The sequence below is a fragment of the Equus caballus genome, chromosome 21, assembly GCF_041296265.1.
Source record: "Equus caballus isolate H_3958 breed thoroughbred chromosome 21, TB-T2T, whole genome shotgun sequence".
Classification (NCBI taxonomy): Eukaryota; Metazoa; Chordata; class Mammalia; order Perissodactyla; family Equidae; genus Equus; species Equus caballus.
This window is the reverse complement of record NC_091704.1, coordinates 58,843,118-58,858,890: the sequence shown is the minus strand read 5'-3', so window position 1 is coordinate 58,858,890 and position 15,773 is coordinate 58,843,118. Positions and strand designations below refer to the sequence as shown.

Below are 15,773 nucleotides of genomic sequence, written 5' to 3'. Positions count from 1 at the left end.
TGGTCACTTTTAAGCTGCTTTCTCAGTATTGAATAATTTCCCCCTTCCCTTATCTAGGATGGTACGGATTATTTATTAATTCCAAACCATATAACAAGAAATCAGTATGAATATTCTTAGACTGGGAGTATAACTTGAATGCTGACTGGGGACTAGCAAACCAAGCTGTACACTCCTGGGGCATTCGACTCAATCCAATAAATATTAACTTACATATAAGTACGGAGGGAGTTATCAAATTGCCAACTGAGTTAGGGCTTGGAAACAAGATTGGTGTTCTTGCATAAAACACACCCCCATGAATTATCTATGACTTCTGGTTTCATTTATTTAAAGAGGAGCAAGAATTCAATGACACATCAAACAACCTCCAGAAAGGATCATTCTAAATTTTGATGTTCATCCCCTACCAACCTTTTTAGTTGTTTTGTCCACTTTTTTTTTTTTAAATGCAAAATTTACTAGCAACTTCCCTCAACTGACTCTTCAATGCATTCAACTCAGTTCTCACAGAGGTAAACAGCTGTATGTATTAAAAGTCCACCTATTGTATCCAATGTCAAAGTGACAGTGGTTTAAGCAAGAGAACACTTTATTTCTCCCTCATGCACGGCAAAGCATAGTGGTCCAGGGCTCATATGAGATCTCCATAAGGTTGGAGACCCAGGCTCTTTCCATTTTGTTGCTCAGATACTCTCTATATCACACTTTCATCCCATGGTCCAAGAGAGTTACTGCAGCTCCTGCCACCCCATTCACATTGCAGTCAGCAGGGAAGGGGAAACAGAAGCAGAGGGCACCCCTTTCCCTTTAACGTCATGGCCTGTAAGTTGCATGCAAAGCTTCTACCCACCTCCCACTGGCTGCAATGTAGTCACATGGCCATGCCTAGCTGCAAGAGAGCCTAGGAAACGTAATTCAATTGCTGGTGGCCATCATCCAGCTGAAACTGGAGATTCTATTACCAAAGGAAGCAAAGCTGGGTATTTGGGAATAATCAGCAGAATCTCCCACAACAATACTCTTTTTGATCTCTTATTTCATCAGTTTACATAATTTATAATTAAAATTATGCAATTACAACAGCAACATTGGGCATTAAAAGACTTGAGAATAAACACACTGACTTGGTAAACCTCAAATAATGGAAGCAGTTATACACCAGAGTAGGGGTAGACAAATGATATCCATAAAGAGCCAGATAGCAAATATTTTTGGCTTTGTCGGCCATAGGGACTCTGTACTCAACTCTGCATTACAGCATAAGGGCAGCCACAGACGATATGCAAACGAAAGCATGCTTGTGTTTCAATAAAATTTGATTTACTCCAACAGGCTGCAGGGTAGATTTGGCCTCTGGGCTACACTAGTCTGCTAGGTTCAGGGTGTCCAGGGCTTCAGCCATACAGCTATACAGCAGTGACGGAGATCATGGATTAACCCAGCAAGCAGGCTGGGGACCAGTCAAAGGGCCTCTACTATAATATTGCCTCCCATTTACTGTGCATGTGCCAAGTGCTGGAACTACATTAGGAACTTTATTATCTCTACTCCTCACAGCAATCTGACAAGGTGGGTAAAATGCCCCCATTTTCCAGATGAGAAAGCAGACACAGCCAAGAGGTGGCAGCACCAGGATCAGATCCCAGGTCTTTCCAACTCCAACCCACGAGCCTCCCATACCTGTTCCATCTTGGTTGGATAAAAAATAGTCCTACTGCTAATAATCAATGAAATGTAAGCACACAATTTCTTGTCATATTACTGGAGAAGCCGTTATAAGCCACATTTGACTTGTAAAGTACTACAGTGAGAATGGTTTCCTTCTGATCCGGAAATAGCCTTTGCCCTAGACTTTCATCCAGCTTTTTGCAGAAATATCTAGACTTTAGCTTTCTCCTGGGTGAAGCTGCTACGGTCTCAAGCTTCAGAACACTGGTAACTAACGGAGGGGTAAAAGTCAAGGTGCCATCGATATCACTGAGAACTTTTAGGGTCTTTCAAAGTTTATCTAAGTAAACAAGGGTGTTCCCCTTCCTCCTCGCACTCTACCCACCCCCAGTTCCCAGCCTGGTGCAGTGTGCTTCAATCGCATAACTACTCCACCCTCCGCAAGCATGGCAGACCATGCTTTCCAGAACTTTCTCAATAAAGCCTCATAATCTTTATCAAAGCTCCAGGCACCATTTCCAGTTTACAGGAGCTGGCATGAGAGAATGCAGCTATTTGCCATCAAACCCTCAACACTTGCCTTATGGAACATAACACCTTCCCATTTTCTCCTCTGCTGTTCCCAAAAAAGGGATTATCAGTTCCTTTCTTTATTGTCGATGCCAATGTTTGTTGTATCTTAGTTTACTGAGCAAATCTCTTGTTTCAGCAAGCAAGTCGATTAATTCTAGGTTTAAAATTTATCTACATGTGTACTCCTTTTATAACAAAATCTAAATCTCAAAGCCTTCCTTTGTACAAACAAATATGCTTCTAAAAGGAAGTTTTCAAAATATTTCAGAATGGAGAAAGTATGACAATTTAGAATTCATGTTCGGTTTAATTACTTCGGAAGGAAACTTATCCACCACTCATGTTACAAGCTACTCCAGAAACATTTCATTAACTTCTTAGAGAACAGAACCATCTTTAAACATACATATGCCACATAATTTGTGAGTCCTGCATAGAATACTCTAAGTAGTAGACACTAGTAATTTCCAAAAAATATAAACATATTTATAATCCCCTCACCTTACCTAAAGATGGAGTTTATAGGTATAATTTTTATGGGCGTAATTTGAAGATGCTCCACTGACACATGGGTTTGTTTTCAAAATAAAGGACTTGCTTATAGTTCACCTAAAACACCACCATGAGGTGTCACTTCCTGAGTCAGAGAAATATTTGTGCACAGCTGCTTGTTCTGTTTACAGATAGCAAAGAGGCCACATCACAATGGTAATTACTACGTGACACTCCTTATGTACCACCACATGTGGGTGTCTGCCCAACTCTGGCGCACCAGTCTCCACCCTTGAAACACAGCAACACTTCATGAACCACAATTCCCAGGGAGAAGGGAAATTTGGGGGTTCAAGCCCTTCCCTCACCTCTTCCCATAAGGGGCACTCACAGATGCAGTCCCCCCTTCCAAGACAAGGACTCCACAGTCTGACAGCTCCTCCCCAGATACTGCTAAAGCCACAGAGCAACATTTTAATAGCCCCTGGTGGCATTCACCCAGTGGGTGACAATCACACCCAAGGTAGGCCAACCCAGCAAAAATGAGGCTGAAGGGAGGAAGAGAGTGCAGCCTGGCTGGAAGACACAGAAGCCTCCTTTCAAGACTGTCATTTCACTCGTATCCTCAATGAGGGGATTAGCTTGTCCGTCCGTGTGAAACAGGGTAACACAACTGCCCCCTTGACCACCAGCTGACTTACGTTACCTCCCAGGGACACTCCCTACAGCACTGTTTCCCAACTTCGGCATCAGGACACTCTGTGACCTAGATGTACTGCCATGCATTGCTACATCCAGGTTTTGCCCCTTGCCTTTGCCAATTTGGGATTCAGAGATGGCAGGGACCACGGGTTGGAGAAGGCAGTTCATGATGTGAAGGTACAAGGGGAACAAGGAGAACGGATGAATGAGAGTATGAGAGAGAAACTAGAAAAAATACAGGTAAGAGCAGAACAGGGGAAGAATTGTCTTGCCTGATTTCATCTCATTCACGGAAGATGCTGGATGAGGTGACATTACTCTGGCCAAACAGCCAGAAGCCAATATTCCGCAACCACCCTCCATGCCCCCAGAGGTCATTTTTATTTTCCCATTCAGAGTTTACTGGTAGTTTCACAAGAACAGCTAAAAAAACATAAACAGAGTTTTAACTCACTTCTGCCTGAAGGGCTTTCCTCTGAATCTGGGCTGGTTCTTATTACACATTCTTATGAGGCTGCAACATAGCCAACCAGCCCCAGAAACACACTGAAATCCCTGGACTTCAGTTGAAAGAGAGGTTTGATTGCTGAAGAAAATGACTGATTTTCAAAGCAACCTTTCTTTAAAGCATCACAAGCCGATGCCCTATTTTCTCAAACACAAAATTGAGGCATTGTAATTCTTGCACCCAACCTCCAAGCCTTAACTGACCTTCCCTAGAACTGAATGGCTTTCTGTCCCCTGGTCTTAATTTAAAAACAAGGTGAATGGAACATAATTTTCTGTTTCTTGATACATATGTATATACTTAATTTATGTGTGGCAGAGGCTATTCTCTTGGTAATTATTGTATCTCACTCCAGCCCATAAAGGATTTGAGGTGGCTTATAAAGGTATGTAAAAAACAGAGATAAACTCAGAGCCTGTTAGTCCACAGGACGCATTTGTACAAAATGGCGCAGTTTCAACCAGGAGATGCAGCCCCACATCGGGACACGCAGCCTGGGGCCCAAGCCTGGGATGGATGTCAGTCCCATCGCTCTCTCAGCTGGATGCTTCAGTAGACAAGCTATGCAGCCATGGCGGGGGGCGCCGGGGCAGGGAGTAGAGGTGTCCCTACAAGGGAATGGGGCTAAAAGACCTGATGGGAAAGAAAATAAAGTCCACGGAAGCACAGCACATGGAAGTGCATTCCAGAGAGTCCCATACACTGGCTAGAGGTGAGCTGTAACCCTCCCTCCAAATGGCTAAATCAGTAACAGAAATAGGATCATTTAGAAGATTCACAGTGCCCATAAGATGAAAACAAACCAATTTTTAAAGTCAAGAGACACATCCACATCCTGAACATCCTCCTATGGATACTCAGCTCACTGTCAGATGCCTTGGGCAGACATCCTCGCTTCCCCCAAGGGGGCTCAATATTTTTATTCAACACAGCTGTGTGTCCTAACACCCAAGCTCACTTGGGTTAAAGCAATCCCAGGATCAAAACAATGTGAACCAAACACACATCCCCTGTGGCCCTATTCCAAACACGAAGAACACACACACCATCTAGACAGACCAACCAGGAATGCACTGGGCAGTTCTGCATACACCCCCAGCTGAGAGCACCACCTAGAGAGAGTGGATCAGCTGACATGTTGACTCTCCTCCCTATATATCATGACTGGCAATCGGGATATTCACAAGGATTAGACCACAAGTGGTTGAGGTGTTTTCACTCAAAAGTGACCTATTTTGTATTGATTAAGGCAGTGAATAACTTAAGTATTATTATTAACTATTTTTCAGGACTAAATATTGAATGTGGATTACCATATTTAATCTATAAAACAAACCTATAAAGTAAATATTATTATCCTCATTTTACTGCTAATAAAATGAAATCCAGAAAGGCTAAATAACTTGCCCAAGGTCACCCAAGTAGTAAATGGTGTGGCTGGGGTCCGCAGCCAGGATTGGAAACAGTTTTGGATCATTCCAAAAGCCCTGCCTGTAATCACTGTACAGAATGGTTCAAATAGCTAACTGTTTATGCCTAACAATGTGAGCGTCAACTGACTACAAAGTTACTCTATATAAATAAGGACATCCATCAGGAAACTAGACCACTGGGGTATTCCTCTGTTAGGAAGAGATGTCATTGGTTGGAAATTTTTATTTAAAAGCAGGAGAGGGAGGCAGACGGAAAGTTTCACATTAGATATCCTTTCAAATGATAGCTGATAAAATTTTTAAAAACAAATATGAAGGAAATATTTTTCTTTCTTTCTAGAAGTTTTAAAATAAAGCCCGCAAATTCTTTGACATTCTTTCCAAGGAAAAGTGGGGGTCATGTCCTCTCCCCTCAAAGCTGGACTCTTGGGCTGCTTGCCCAACGGGACATGGTGGAAATGCAGCTGGGCGAATTTCTGGGCTCAGCCTTAGGAAACTGGCAGCTCATACTTCACACCCTTTAATCCAATCATCCCCCTAATCAGAAGAATTAAAGTGGTCTATCTCACTCTCATTTATATGGCAAAACAATTTCCAATGATATAGTAATAAGATACATGGGAAAATCCAAAGGATGGAATCCTTTGCAGGCATTAAAAAATGCTTCCAAAATGTTTAGATGCTGCTGGGAAAATGCTCATGGAAGAAAAAAAGCAGCATACAAAATTGTACGTACCATACATAATTATTGTAACTTTGCCAAGAAAATCTGTCCAAAGAAGTACTAGAAGACAAAAGGTAACTATTTTTTTTTTTTTAGGGCAGTAAGATTACAGGTGATCCTTTCTTCTTTATACCCATTTCTCCCTACACTATTTTTGTTTCCCCACATGAACAGCTGTAACATTGGGGAATACAACACAGTGCGTGAAATTTGCCCCTCAGGCAAGGCCGGGTACTCATGTGGCTTCTGTGGGACCCAGATTTACACAGTGAGGAGAAGCAGCAAGACAAACGAACGGGTCTAGACACAGATTTGCCCATGAAAGGACAAAAGGCTGGGAGTAAGGAAAGCCAGCACAAGTGGGCTTTTCCTCTGTGAGGGACAGCCTCTGCTGACAGCCCTGGGACAGACCTTTCCAGGGCCCATCACAGAGCAGCTGCAGCCCTCCTCTGGCAGTGCAAACCAAAGAGACACCTTCAACACATTTTAGGGATGGCAAAGCATTAGTCACCCCATGTTTACAGAATAGAAATCAGCTTTAACAGGGGCTTATTGGGGAGCTGCAAGGCTTTGGGAAGCACACTGCTTGTTAACTGGTGATTAAGATATCGCACACAAAACAAACTCTTGCGGCAAGGACAGATTGCATTGTTCTATGTGTTCTTAATCAATTTCAAATATTAGCCCAGCTGGGTCAAAGTAGGATTTCAAAGCGGTAAACATTTTCTATGCCTCAGAGACATTTTCCACGACTGTGTTGGAGGGTGGAAGAAAAAGAAATCATTAATTCCTTGCACAAGCCTTTACTGAATGTCTGGTATGCCTTAGGGATATATAAATGAAGAAGATGTAGCACAGAATTAAATGCTATCTCTTCCATCAGCCCACAGCCCCTTTGTGTGTTGAAGCTGACCCCACCGGTATGCGAGAACCAATCTTGCTCATCTCTTCCCAACTCTACTCTCATTGGCCTCCTGTGAGTGGCTTGAAATTGACCACAGTGGGACTATGTACACCACAGCAGTCAACAAACACTAAAGATCAGGGCTTCCCCTTCCAGGAGAGCCAGTTTACCAACACACCACCTTCTACACGGCCCAATGAGGGGTTCCCAAGTACCTCTCCCACTCATCTCCAGCCATTCTCACCTTTCTCCTTATGTGCCAACCATACTGACCTTTCCGAGCGTCAAACCCACCTAGCGTGTCACAACCATAACTATATACCTGTCTAACTACACAAGCTCAGGAGTCAGCTGCCTGCCTTCAAATAGCAACTCCATCACTTAATGGCTGTGTGAACTTTATTCACTTCGGGTCTCTGTGCCTGTTTCAAAACCAACAGCAGCATAAGGACTTTTTCAGACACACAAAAGCTGAAATGCGCTTGCTCATGTGAACCCATCTCAACTGAGGTCGAGGCACATAAAGCTTGAGATGGTGTGTGCTGGTCGGATTTCTTAGTGAGGTTTTTCTTAGCTTCACTTTATATTTTAAAGAAAGAGTATTATCAAAGGCTAGGCTTCATCAACAACGTAAAATTAAGCCTTATAATTGGGCCAATCTGAATTATTAAACCAGCTGGATTAAAGATTATTATATTCAAATTAATTTCTTTTAAACCTTCCAAAAATAAAATTCAATGCAATTGCTAAAGGCCATTTCCAAATACTAAATAGGCCATTGTGCTTTTTCAAAAGCTTTGGTTTTCTTAAATACAATAACCCTTCGTGTATCCGGAACCCAAATATACGGCAAGCTCACCATTCCAGAGCAGAGCAGCAAGATCTGTGAGCAGCCGAAACTGCTATTACACAGTTCCGGTTTGAGAGGCTCAGCGGCCTTTCGCAAACAAACTTTCAAGTCTTTACTATGTTATATGATGACTCAAATAACAATGCTTCATAGAGTCCTGTATCAGCCGCCAACATTTTGCTTCTTAATCGCTAAATCTGCACATTGTCCTTTCAGTAACATTCTACTTATTAAATATTAGATCTGGGTAAAACAGAAGCAGATGCTTCTGGAAGCTCTGAAAACCGACTGCTCTCGGTGATTCTCAAAGGGGTATCCCACCAGAGCTCCCTCCCTTGTCCCATGGTTAGAAGGACACCAAATCACCCTTGCTCACTATGTTCTTATGAGATACTTGCCCCCGAAGAAGACACTGGAGGCTGTCGCAGCCTCAGTGCCCACTCTACTGGGTCAACCTAAAGGTCAGACTTGCTGCCAAAGGTTGTTCTCTTTCTGCAGAAGGTAAAGCCCCTGACATGAGTCCAAGCACCTAGGACAGGCCTGCATGACCATGCAGGGAACCCGGTTTTCTGTCACCAGATGGGTCACCACAAACTACTCTGTAACAAACAGGGCTGTCTTGAACTTCCAGTACATGGGCCTCTATCCTTGGATTTTCTTGATGTGTAATTAACAGTGATTTCTGAAATGCACAGCCAGCTAATGCCCAACTTAACAAACTTAGTTGCGTTCCAAAAGCCAGCATTTTCACACCTCAGAATCCATGTTTCTGGGGCTGGCCCCTTGGCCGAGTGGTTAAGTTCGTGCGCTCCGCTGCAGGCGGCCCAGTGTTTCATTGGTTCAAATCCTGGACGCGGACATGGCACTGCTCATCAGGCCACGCGGAGGCGGTGTCCCACATGCCACAACTAGAAGGACCCACAACTAAAATATACAACTATGTACCGGGGGATTTGGGGAAAAAAAGGAAAAAATAAAATCTTTAAAAAAAAAAAAAACAAAAAGAACCCAAAAAAAACTGAGAAGTCATTATGAAAAAAAAAAAAGAAAAAGAAACACACAGAGTGCGGCTGGCCCTGTGGCACAGTGGTTAAGTTCACACGTTCTACTTTGGCGGCCCAGTGTTTGCCAGTTCAGATCCTGGGTGCAGACATGGCACCGCTTGGCATGCCATGCTGTGGTAGGTGTCCCACATATAAAGTAGAGGAAGATGGGTATGGATGTTAGCTCAGGGCCAGGCTTCCTCAGGAAAAAAAAAAAAAAAAAAAGAGGAGGACTGGCAGTAGTTAGCTCAGGGCTAATCTTCCTCAAAAAAAAAAAAAAAAGAAACACACAGAGTGAACCAATGAATGTGGGAACATAATCACCTGGTGTTGAAGTGCTTCCCGAAGACACACTCGGAGCTCTGTCTTGGTAGCCTGGGGGTCTATCCCCCTTCCTGGCAGCCGGAAGAGGGAAGGTTTCACCCGGCCACACCTCTCCACCCAGGCTACTGAAGACTCTGAGGGCCTGCACCTGCCTCCAAGGTGGGGGCTGAAATGAGCTGGGATAAGGAACCATGCAGAGCCAGGCCACTGGCCAGGGTATCATTTTCCTGGTGTTTCTTGACCCTGTCTGCTTCCCCAGTTGCTGCCCCTACTTCTCCTTTGGACCTAAGGCTTCCTGCTTGGGTCTCTGCTCTCCTTATCCTGCTTCAGAATGGCATTCTTTCACACCCTCTCCCTTCATCTCCTGACCTTGACACTGCCACAGGGTCTCTGGGGGTTGTTACCAAGAGTGTTTATTACTGGTAATAACCAGTAATAAAGGAGGAAAAGGGTCTCCCCTCTGCCTCCCTCCCCTCCCAGGCAGTTGTGTTCACTTTTGTCCATTTGGTGAGGATAAAATGGTGCCTCAGAGCCATCGGACCATTAGCGCATAAAACAGTCAGACAGCAGTGCCTGCAGCACCTATCCAGGTACACTCAAGAAGCTTCCATCAGTGGGTTTCCACCGGTTTAAAAGACTAACTTCAGATTTAGCTCAGCACCTGGTACAGAGCAATTCGGGTCACCAAATTCCAAAACGGGACTAAAGTAACATGAAGAAGCCTGAATGTGAGATTCAACCAGAACCTGCTGCAATCAAGCTCTAAGAACAAGTTCTGTCAGCACCTACATGACTCCTAATAGTTATTTCTCTGTTAGGCACGCCGCCAAAGGAGTTGTCCAATGGCATTTAATCTCAAACTTAGCAAGAGTAAAATTTCCCCTCAAGTGTAATGTTTTATTTCTAGCCTAGCTCTAAACTTTCCCCCTGTCCAGAGTGCCCTTTCTAATTTTCTGCACAGACAGGGAAAAACAACAAAGCAGATGGATGAGGCAAAGCAAAGTGTATTGTATAGGAAACCACCAACTGTTAAGGGCTGGGAGTTACCTCACCAAAATTAAAAAGTGGGGGCACTACTTCAAAGGAGTGAGGGAGAGTGAGTTTCCCATCTTGAGCAAATATAGTTTTAGTCCTTGGTAATAATTATTATTAGATATGTCTTCTCCTTGTCTATTTATTCTTTGTAACCAGTGAAATATTCTTATGAAAAAAATCTTATGTTTGTTTAGTTTACATCGCAAACTCTTAGTTCAAAATATTTCTAATTATCCACAATTAATCACTATTTAATTTAATTGTGATAAGGTTACATTTCATTAAGGCAACTCTTACTACATTTCTGCTAAACCTCTCCTTTCCCTCTCTAAAATGATCAGCCCCCTAGATATTTGTTGCAGGTGCTAAAATGGTTTATAAATACATTCCATTCAGCAAGTATTTATTAAAAATGCCTATTCTGCGCAAAATTCTATGCAGAGAGTTGGTGGGAATGCCGTGATGAAAAGAGGAAAAGAGAAAGTCCTGTTTTCAGAAATGTTAGAATGTCAGGAGGGGATACACACAATACTGGTACATCAACCCATCATCTCAAACCCAGACTGATATTTACATTGCTCGGAAAACGTTTTCTTAACTAGTTAGTTAGTTAGTTAACTAGTTAGTTAGTCCATGTCCTAAATCCAACCACTTTTATAAACATCATCTTCAAGTACTTAATTTAATGTCTCATTTTATATAGAAAGTTGTTTCATTATTCAATTAAATGCCGACTTAATGTCCCCCCTTTGATGTACTGGAAAGGAATCTGAAGAAAATGAAAACCAGAAAACTAAAGAGAAAAGTAGCTTTTAAGAACATGACTACAACTGATTATAATCAGCACACACACACGCACACACACACACGCGCACACACACACTCTATAACTATGGCTGAAAAGGACTGTTTATCTTTAATACAAGGACGAAAAAATATTTTGGCTATCCCAGTCCTAGAGAGTCACCAATTTCCACTTTCTTTGACAATAAAACTGTCAATAATCCCTTTTTCTTTCTTAACAGCTTTCTTTCTACTTCTTCATATCCAAATTTAAATGACCCTAATTAGAATTCCAATGAAACTGATTCATACAAATTTTGTTAACACAGCAATGGGGCTAGAAAGGGACACTTTGAATATGGGCACAAGTTGTGGTCATATTAGTAGAAATAATTACCTGCTTCCTTGTCCCCCTCTAATCCCCCTTCTTAGAGCTAGATATTAACAAAAACATTGATACAATTAATGTACTGCATGTGGGGGCCCCAGTGATCACATCTTCAAAGAACTGTGGTTAAAAAAAAAAAAAGGCTTCCAATATCAAAATTGGTCTACTATTTAACCTTGAAAAATCTTTAACAAGTCTCTAAAATGCAAACGTTTTACAAAAAGTTCACTAGCTCAGACTTCCAATAACTATCCTCTAAAGTTAAAAATCAAACATCAAAAAATTCAAGTAAACTTTAAATGGTGTAGAAGGAAACACTTTTTAAAAATTTCAGGCCATCATTTCCTCATTACAGAAAATATATTTGCATAGGTTTCTAAGGGTATATGAAGTTAATTTGATGCCTCTCCCTTCATGCTAAAGAAAATTCAGTTTCCTGGAATTGATGGATTGCATTCCTAACTTTTTTAAATTCTAATTTAAACTCCTTTTTAAATTAGTCATAATATTTTTAAAAAAATAACTAGCAAATGAAACAGACCCACGAAAAAGTAAATATATATCATAATTACCTTTTGCCTCGTGCAAAGTCCTCCCCTTCAGGCATTGCTGCCCTTTAAAAATAAAAATACAAGGAGAGGGCTGGGGCACCTGAGTGTTCTGATTTCTTCTCCACTCACACGACGAATATCAGGAGGAAAAACCCAGTAGTCCAGTTCTTTCCTTTCTGGAAAACAGCGCTCCTGGTATTTACAAACTTCCCGAGCGCCTGCCTGCCTTGAATGAAGCCACGAGCCGGGTTATTATGACTGCCCCTTCTAAAAATAAATAGGTCACCTCTTACTCCCAGGACCGTGACAAGCAGCTGGGAGCAAGCATCTTCTCTCCAGTTGTGTGAGAAGGTGTCACCACCCAGCTATTAACCTTTATTGGGGTGACTTCGCCTGGGCCAGCCTACCCTTTCTCTTTCCTTCTTTTTCCTGGTATGACAAGCACCCCACCAAAAAGGGCGGTGTGCCACAGGGAGCTTGAAACCTCAGCCTGGGCTATCAGATCTCCAATTCACAGGAGGAAGTAGAGAGTGAAATGGGCTGTATGTACAAGAGCTCAGAGGCTTGTTTGCTCTGAGAATGCTTAGACACTCAGCAACAGATCTCTTACTCAAAAAAAAAAAAAAAGGAAATAAACAATTGTGTTTTCAGGCATATTGTTTTGCAAGAAAATCCTGCTTCGGGTCATCTAGATTTCTCAACTCAGAATAAGTATGCGCACGAACATGAAACCATGTGTTCCTTTGGACAACAGAGTTTCTCCCGCAGGACTTCCCTCTGTCATCAGGGAGCAGCCTGACCCCGGCACACGGCTGGGCTGTGAGCCTAAGATGTTTTTATAGCTTGGCTCATCACTGCGTAGGAGTCATCAGTCACCACGTACTGTCATTTGCTGCAATGTTTAAGAGCAGGACAAAAATCACTCAATTGCCTCCAAAAAGGCTAGGGGAAAAGTTTGTACCCAGGTGGTCAAAAGGTACAAATTTCCAGTTATAAAATAAATAAGTTATGAAGATGCAATGTTCAACATGCATTACTACAGTTAATAATATTGTATCGTATAACTGAAAGTTGCTAAGAGAGTAGACCCTAAAAGTTCTTATCACAAGAAAAAAAATGTAACTATGTAGTGATGGATGTTAACTAGACTTGTGATCATTTCACAATATATACAAATATCAAATCATTGTATTATACATCTGAAACTAATAAAATGCTACAGCTCAAGTATATCTGAACTTAAGAAAGTATAGCTCCTTCCCCATTAAAAAAAAAAGGCTAGAAGAAATATTACTGAGATTCCTTTAGGAATATACCCTAAACGCTTTGCATAAAAACTTGAAAGCATTTTTTTCCTGATTGGGGACCTTAAGTCAGGCAGTAAGCAAGATCTAATTATTAGGAAACAATATACCTTCCTTTTTAAAATGTGTGTTCCATTGTCACATTATAGTTAATGCTGGCCGTAAGTCTGTATTTAAGATATATTTTACATTTATATTTGTCAAAGTGCCCCAGAAAAGGGCACTGAAAAAATCCAAACAATGTATTAACCTGCTTTCTTTTGGATAGCATTAGCTATTTTGCGATACACGCATGTCACAAATCAAGATACTTCTTTAATATTTCACACCAGATCTAAAGTTTTAGACTTCAAAGTCTAAGGTGAAGTTGGTACAGATACTCAAACACAGTTGACCTTGAAGGAAAACAGTCGTCAGCAAAGTTCTGAGGATCAGGCGTTGCAGGAGCCTCTCAGAACCAGAGCAGCGTTCTGTGTTAGGAATTCCAGTTCAAGGAAGTGAAAAGTTGCAACACTGAAAATATTATCAGTGAGAATACTTCAGCACTTTTATTTAACCTTATCAACAACAACAAATGCTAATTCTATGATCTAACAAAGTTCTGAGAGTTTGATCCCGTTCATTTTACCCTTTGTTCTCCTCAGCTCCTATTCGACTACTTCTTGACTATCTGAATATAGCTCCTGTTGAACTTAATTGCTGGTGACTACATAAGTGAACATATCCCTGAAACCTGCCTCTCCATTTCAAAGGACAATTTCAAAGGACAGTTAGTGCTGCTACAGATGAATTACCAATTACTACCACAAACCATTTACTAAAATACTTCTTTTAAGCACGCCTTCATGCATTTTTAAATTACTTGATCCAAGCATGAATTCCCCTTTAGATATATTTGTGTTAGTTTCTGAAAATCACAAGGACAAGGAGATAAAATACTGATGGCACATATAACAGAAATCAGAGTGTAGCTACATGACGGACACAGTGGGGGGCTTCCTCGCCTCAAGGATACTTCCATCGTTCGGGGGATTAGGGTGCCAAGGGTTCCCTCATCATTGCTGACCTAAAATCTACTGGAAATCCTGAATTTCAGGACTCACAGAATACAAACACGTGAGAGACCCTGAGGGCCATGGAAGCCACCCAAGATTTCAGATGCTGAACTGGGGCCTAGCAAAGTTAGGTGACCTGCTGGTGACAGAGCCAGGAGCAACCTTCATTGCAGAGCGCTCTTTCCACTCCTCCAGCTGAAGAGACAGCAGAGCCCACTCACTCTGGCAAAAGCTTATGTGGTCAGACACTTCCATAGTTTAAGTTTGCTTATATTCACGCTCTTTAAAATTTGTGTGCTTTTAATTTCAGGCCATCATTTCCTCATTACAGAAAATATATTTGCATATGTTTCTAAGGGTATATGAAGTTAATTTGATGCCTCTCCCTTCATGCTAAAGAAAATTCAGTTTCCTGGAATTGACGGATTGCATTCCTAACTTTTTAAAATTCTAATTTAAACTCCTTTTTAATGCATTTTTTTTTGCTGAGGAAGATTTGCTCTGAGCTAACATTTTTTTTTTTTTTTAAGATTTATTTTTTTCCTTTTTCTCCCCAAAGCCCCCCAGTACATAGTTGTATATTCTTTGTTGTGGGTCCTTCTAGTTGTGGCATGTGGGACGCTGCCTCAGCGTGGTTTGATGAGCAGTGCCATATCCGCGCCCAGGATTCAAACCAAAGAAACACTGGGCCGCCTGCAGCGGAGCGCGCGAACTTAACCACTCGGCCACGGGGCCAGCCCCCTGAGCTAACATTTGTTGCCAATCTTCCTATTTTTGCTTGAGGAAGATTCGCCCTGAGCTAACATCTGTGCCAGTCTCCCTCTATTTTGTATGTGGGTTGCTGCCACAGCATGGCCACCGACAAGTGGTGTAGGTCTGCACCCAGGAACCGAACCTGGGCCATAGAGTGCAGCGTGCTGAACTTAACCACTAGACCACAGGGACGGTCCCAAATTAGAACTTTTACCTTCCTTTGCAGTTTAAAGTTACAGTATGACCTAAGAAAATCATTGCCATATATCAAAGCTAAATGTCCACTTTTCTCAATGCCTCTTTTTCTCTTCACACAATCATCAGTCTAAGAGGTCTGTTTCTTTCCATTTCTTCCACAGCAGCGCTGTCTGAAGCTCTGGAACTTTCCATCAGAGACAACAGGAGGTACCCTCCCTCTCTTGGAGGTTACAGGGCAATACTGGCATGAATAGCCAAAAAGGAGGGAGGGAGGTCATTGGCAGACAGAAAATTATTAAGTAGGGTAGGGTAACTCTTTGTTAAACTGACCTAACAGAATTCTTGTTGAAGGCAAGCCAGGGTGATCAGATATTACTGGGGATGGTGAGAGAGAAGGTATTTGGTTAGATATTTGGGGTGATTCAGATATCAAGGGTGGGGAATTCTTACTACACTGACTTAACAGAACTCTTGATAAAACT

The 15,773-nt window shown here is 42.0% G+C and overlaps 1 protein-coding gene across 5 annotated transcripts in view; it reads right to left on the bottom strand.

Moving 5' to 3' along the window:
• Positions 1–15,773, bottom strand: part of RETREG1 (reticulophagy regulator 1) — a 125,212-nt gene that overhangs the window by 25,914 nt on the left and 83,525 nt on the right. The window contains exon 1 of one of the 5 annotated variants that reach the window (XM_005604339.4): positions 12,003–12,791. The exons of the other annotated variants lie outside the window; for them this stretch is intronic. Coding sequence (XP_005604396.2) covers positions 12,003–12,037 — 35 coding nt within the window. The 5' untranslated portion in view covers positions 12,038–12,791. Of the gene's footprint in view, positions 1–12,002; positions 12,792–15,773 lie in introns of those variants that run through there. 5 annotated transcript variants of the gene reach the window in all.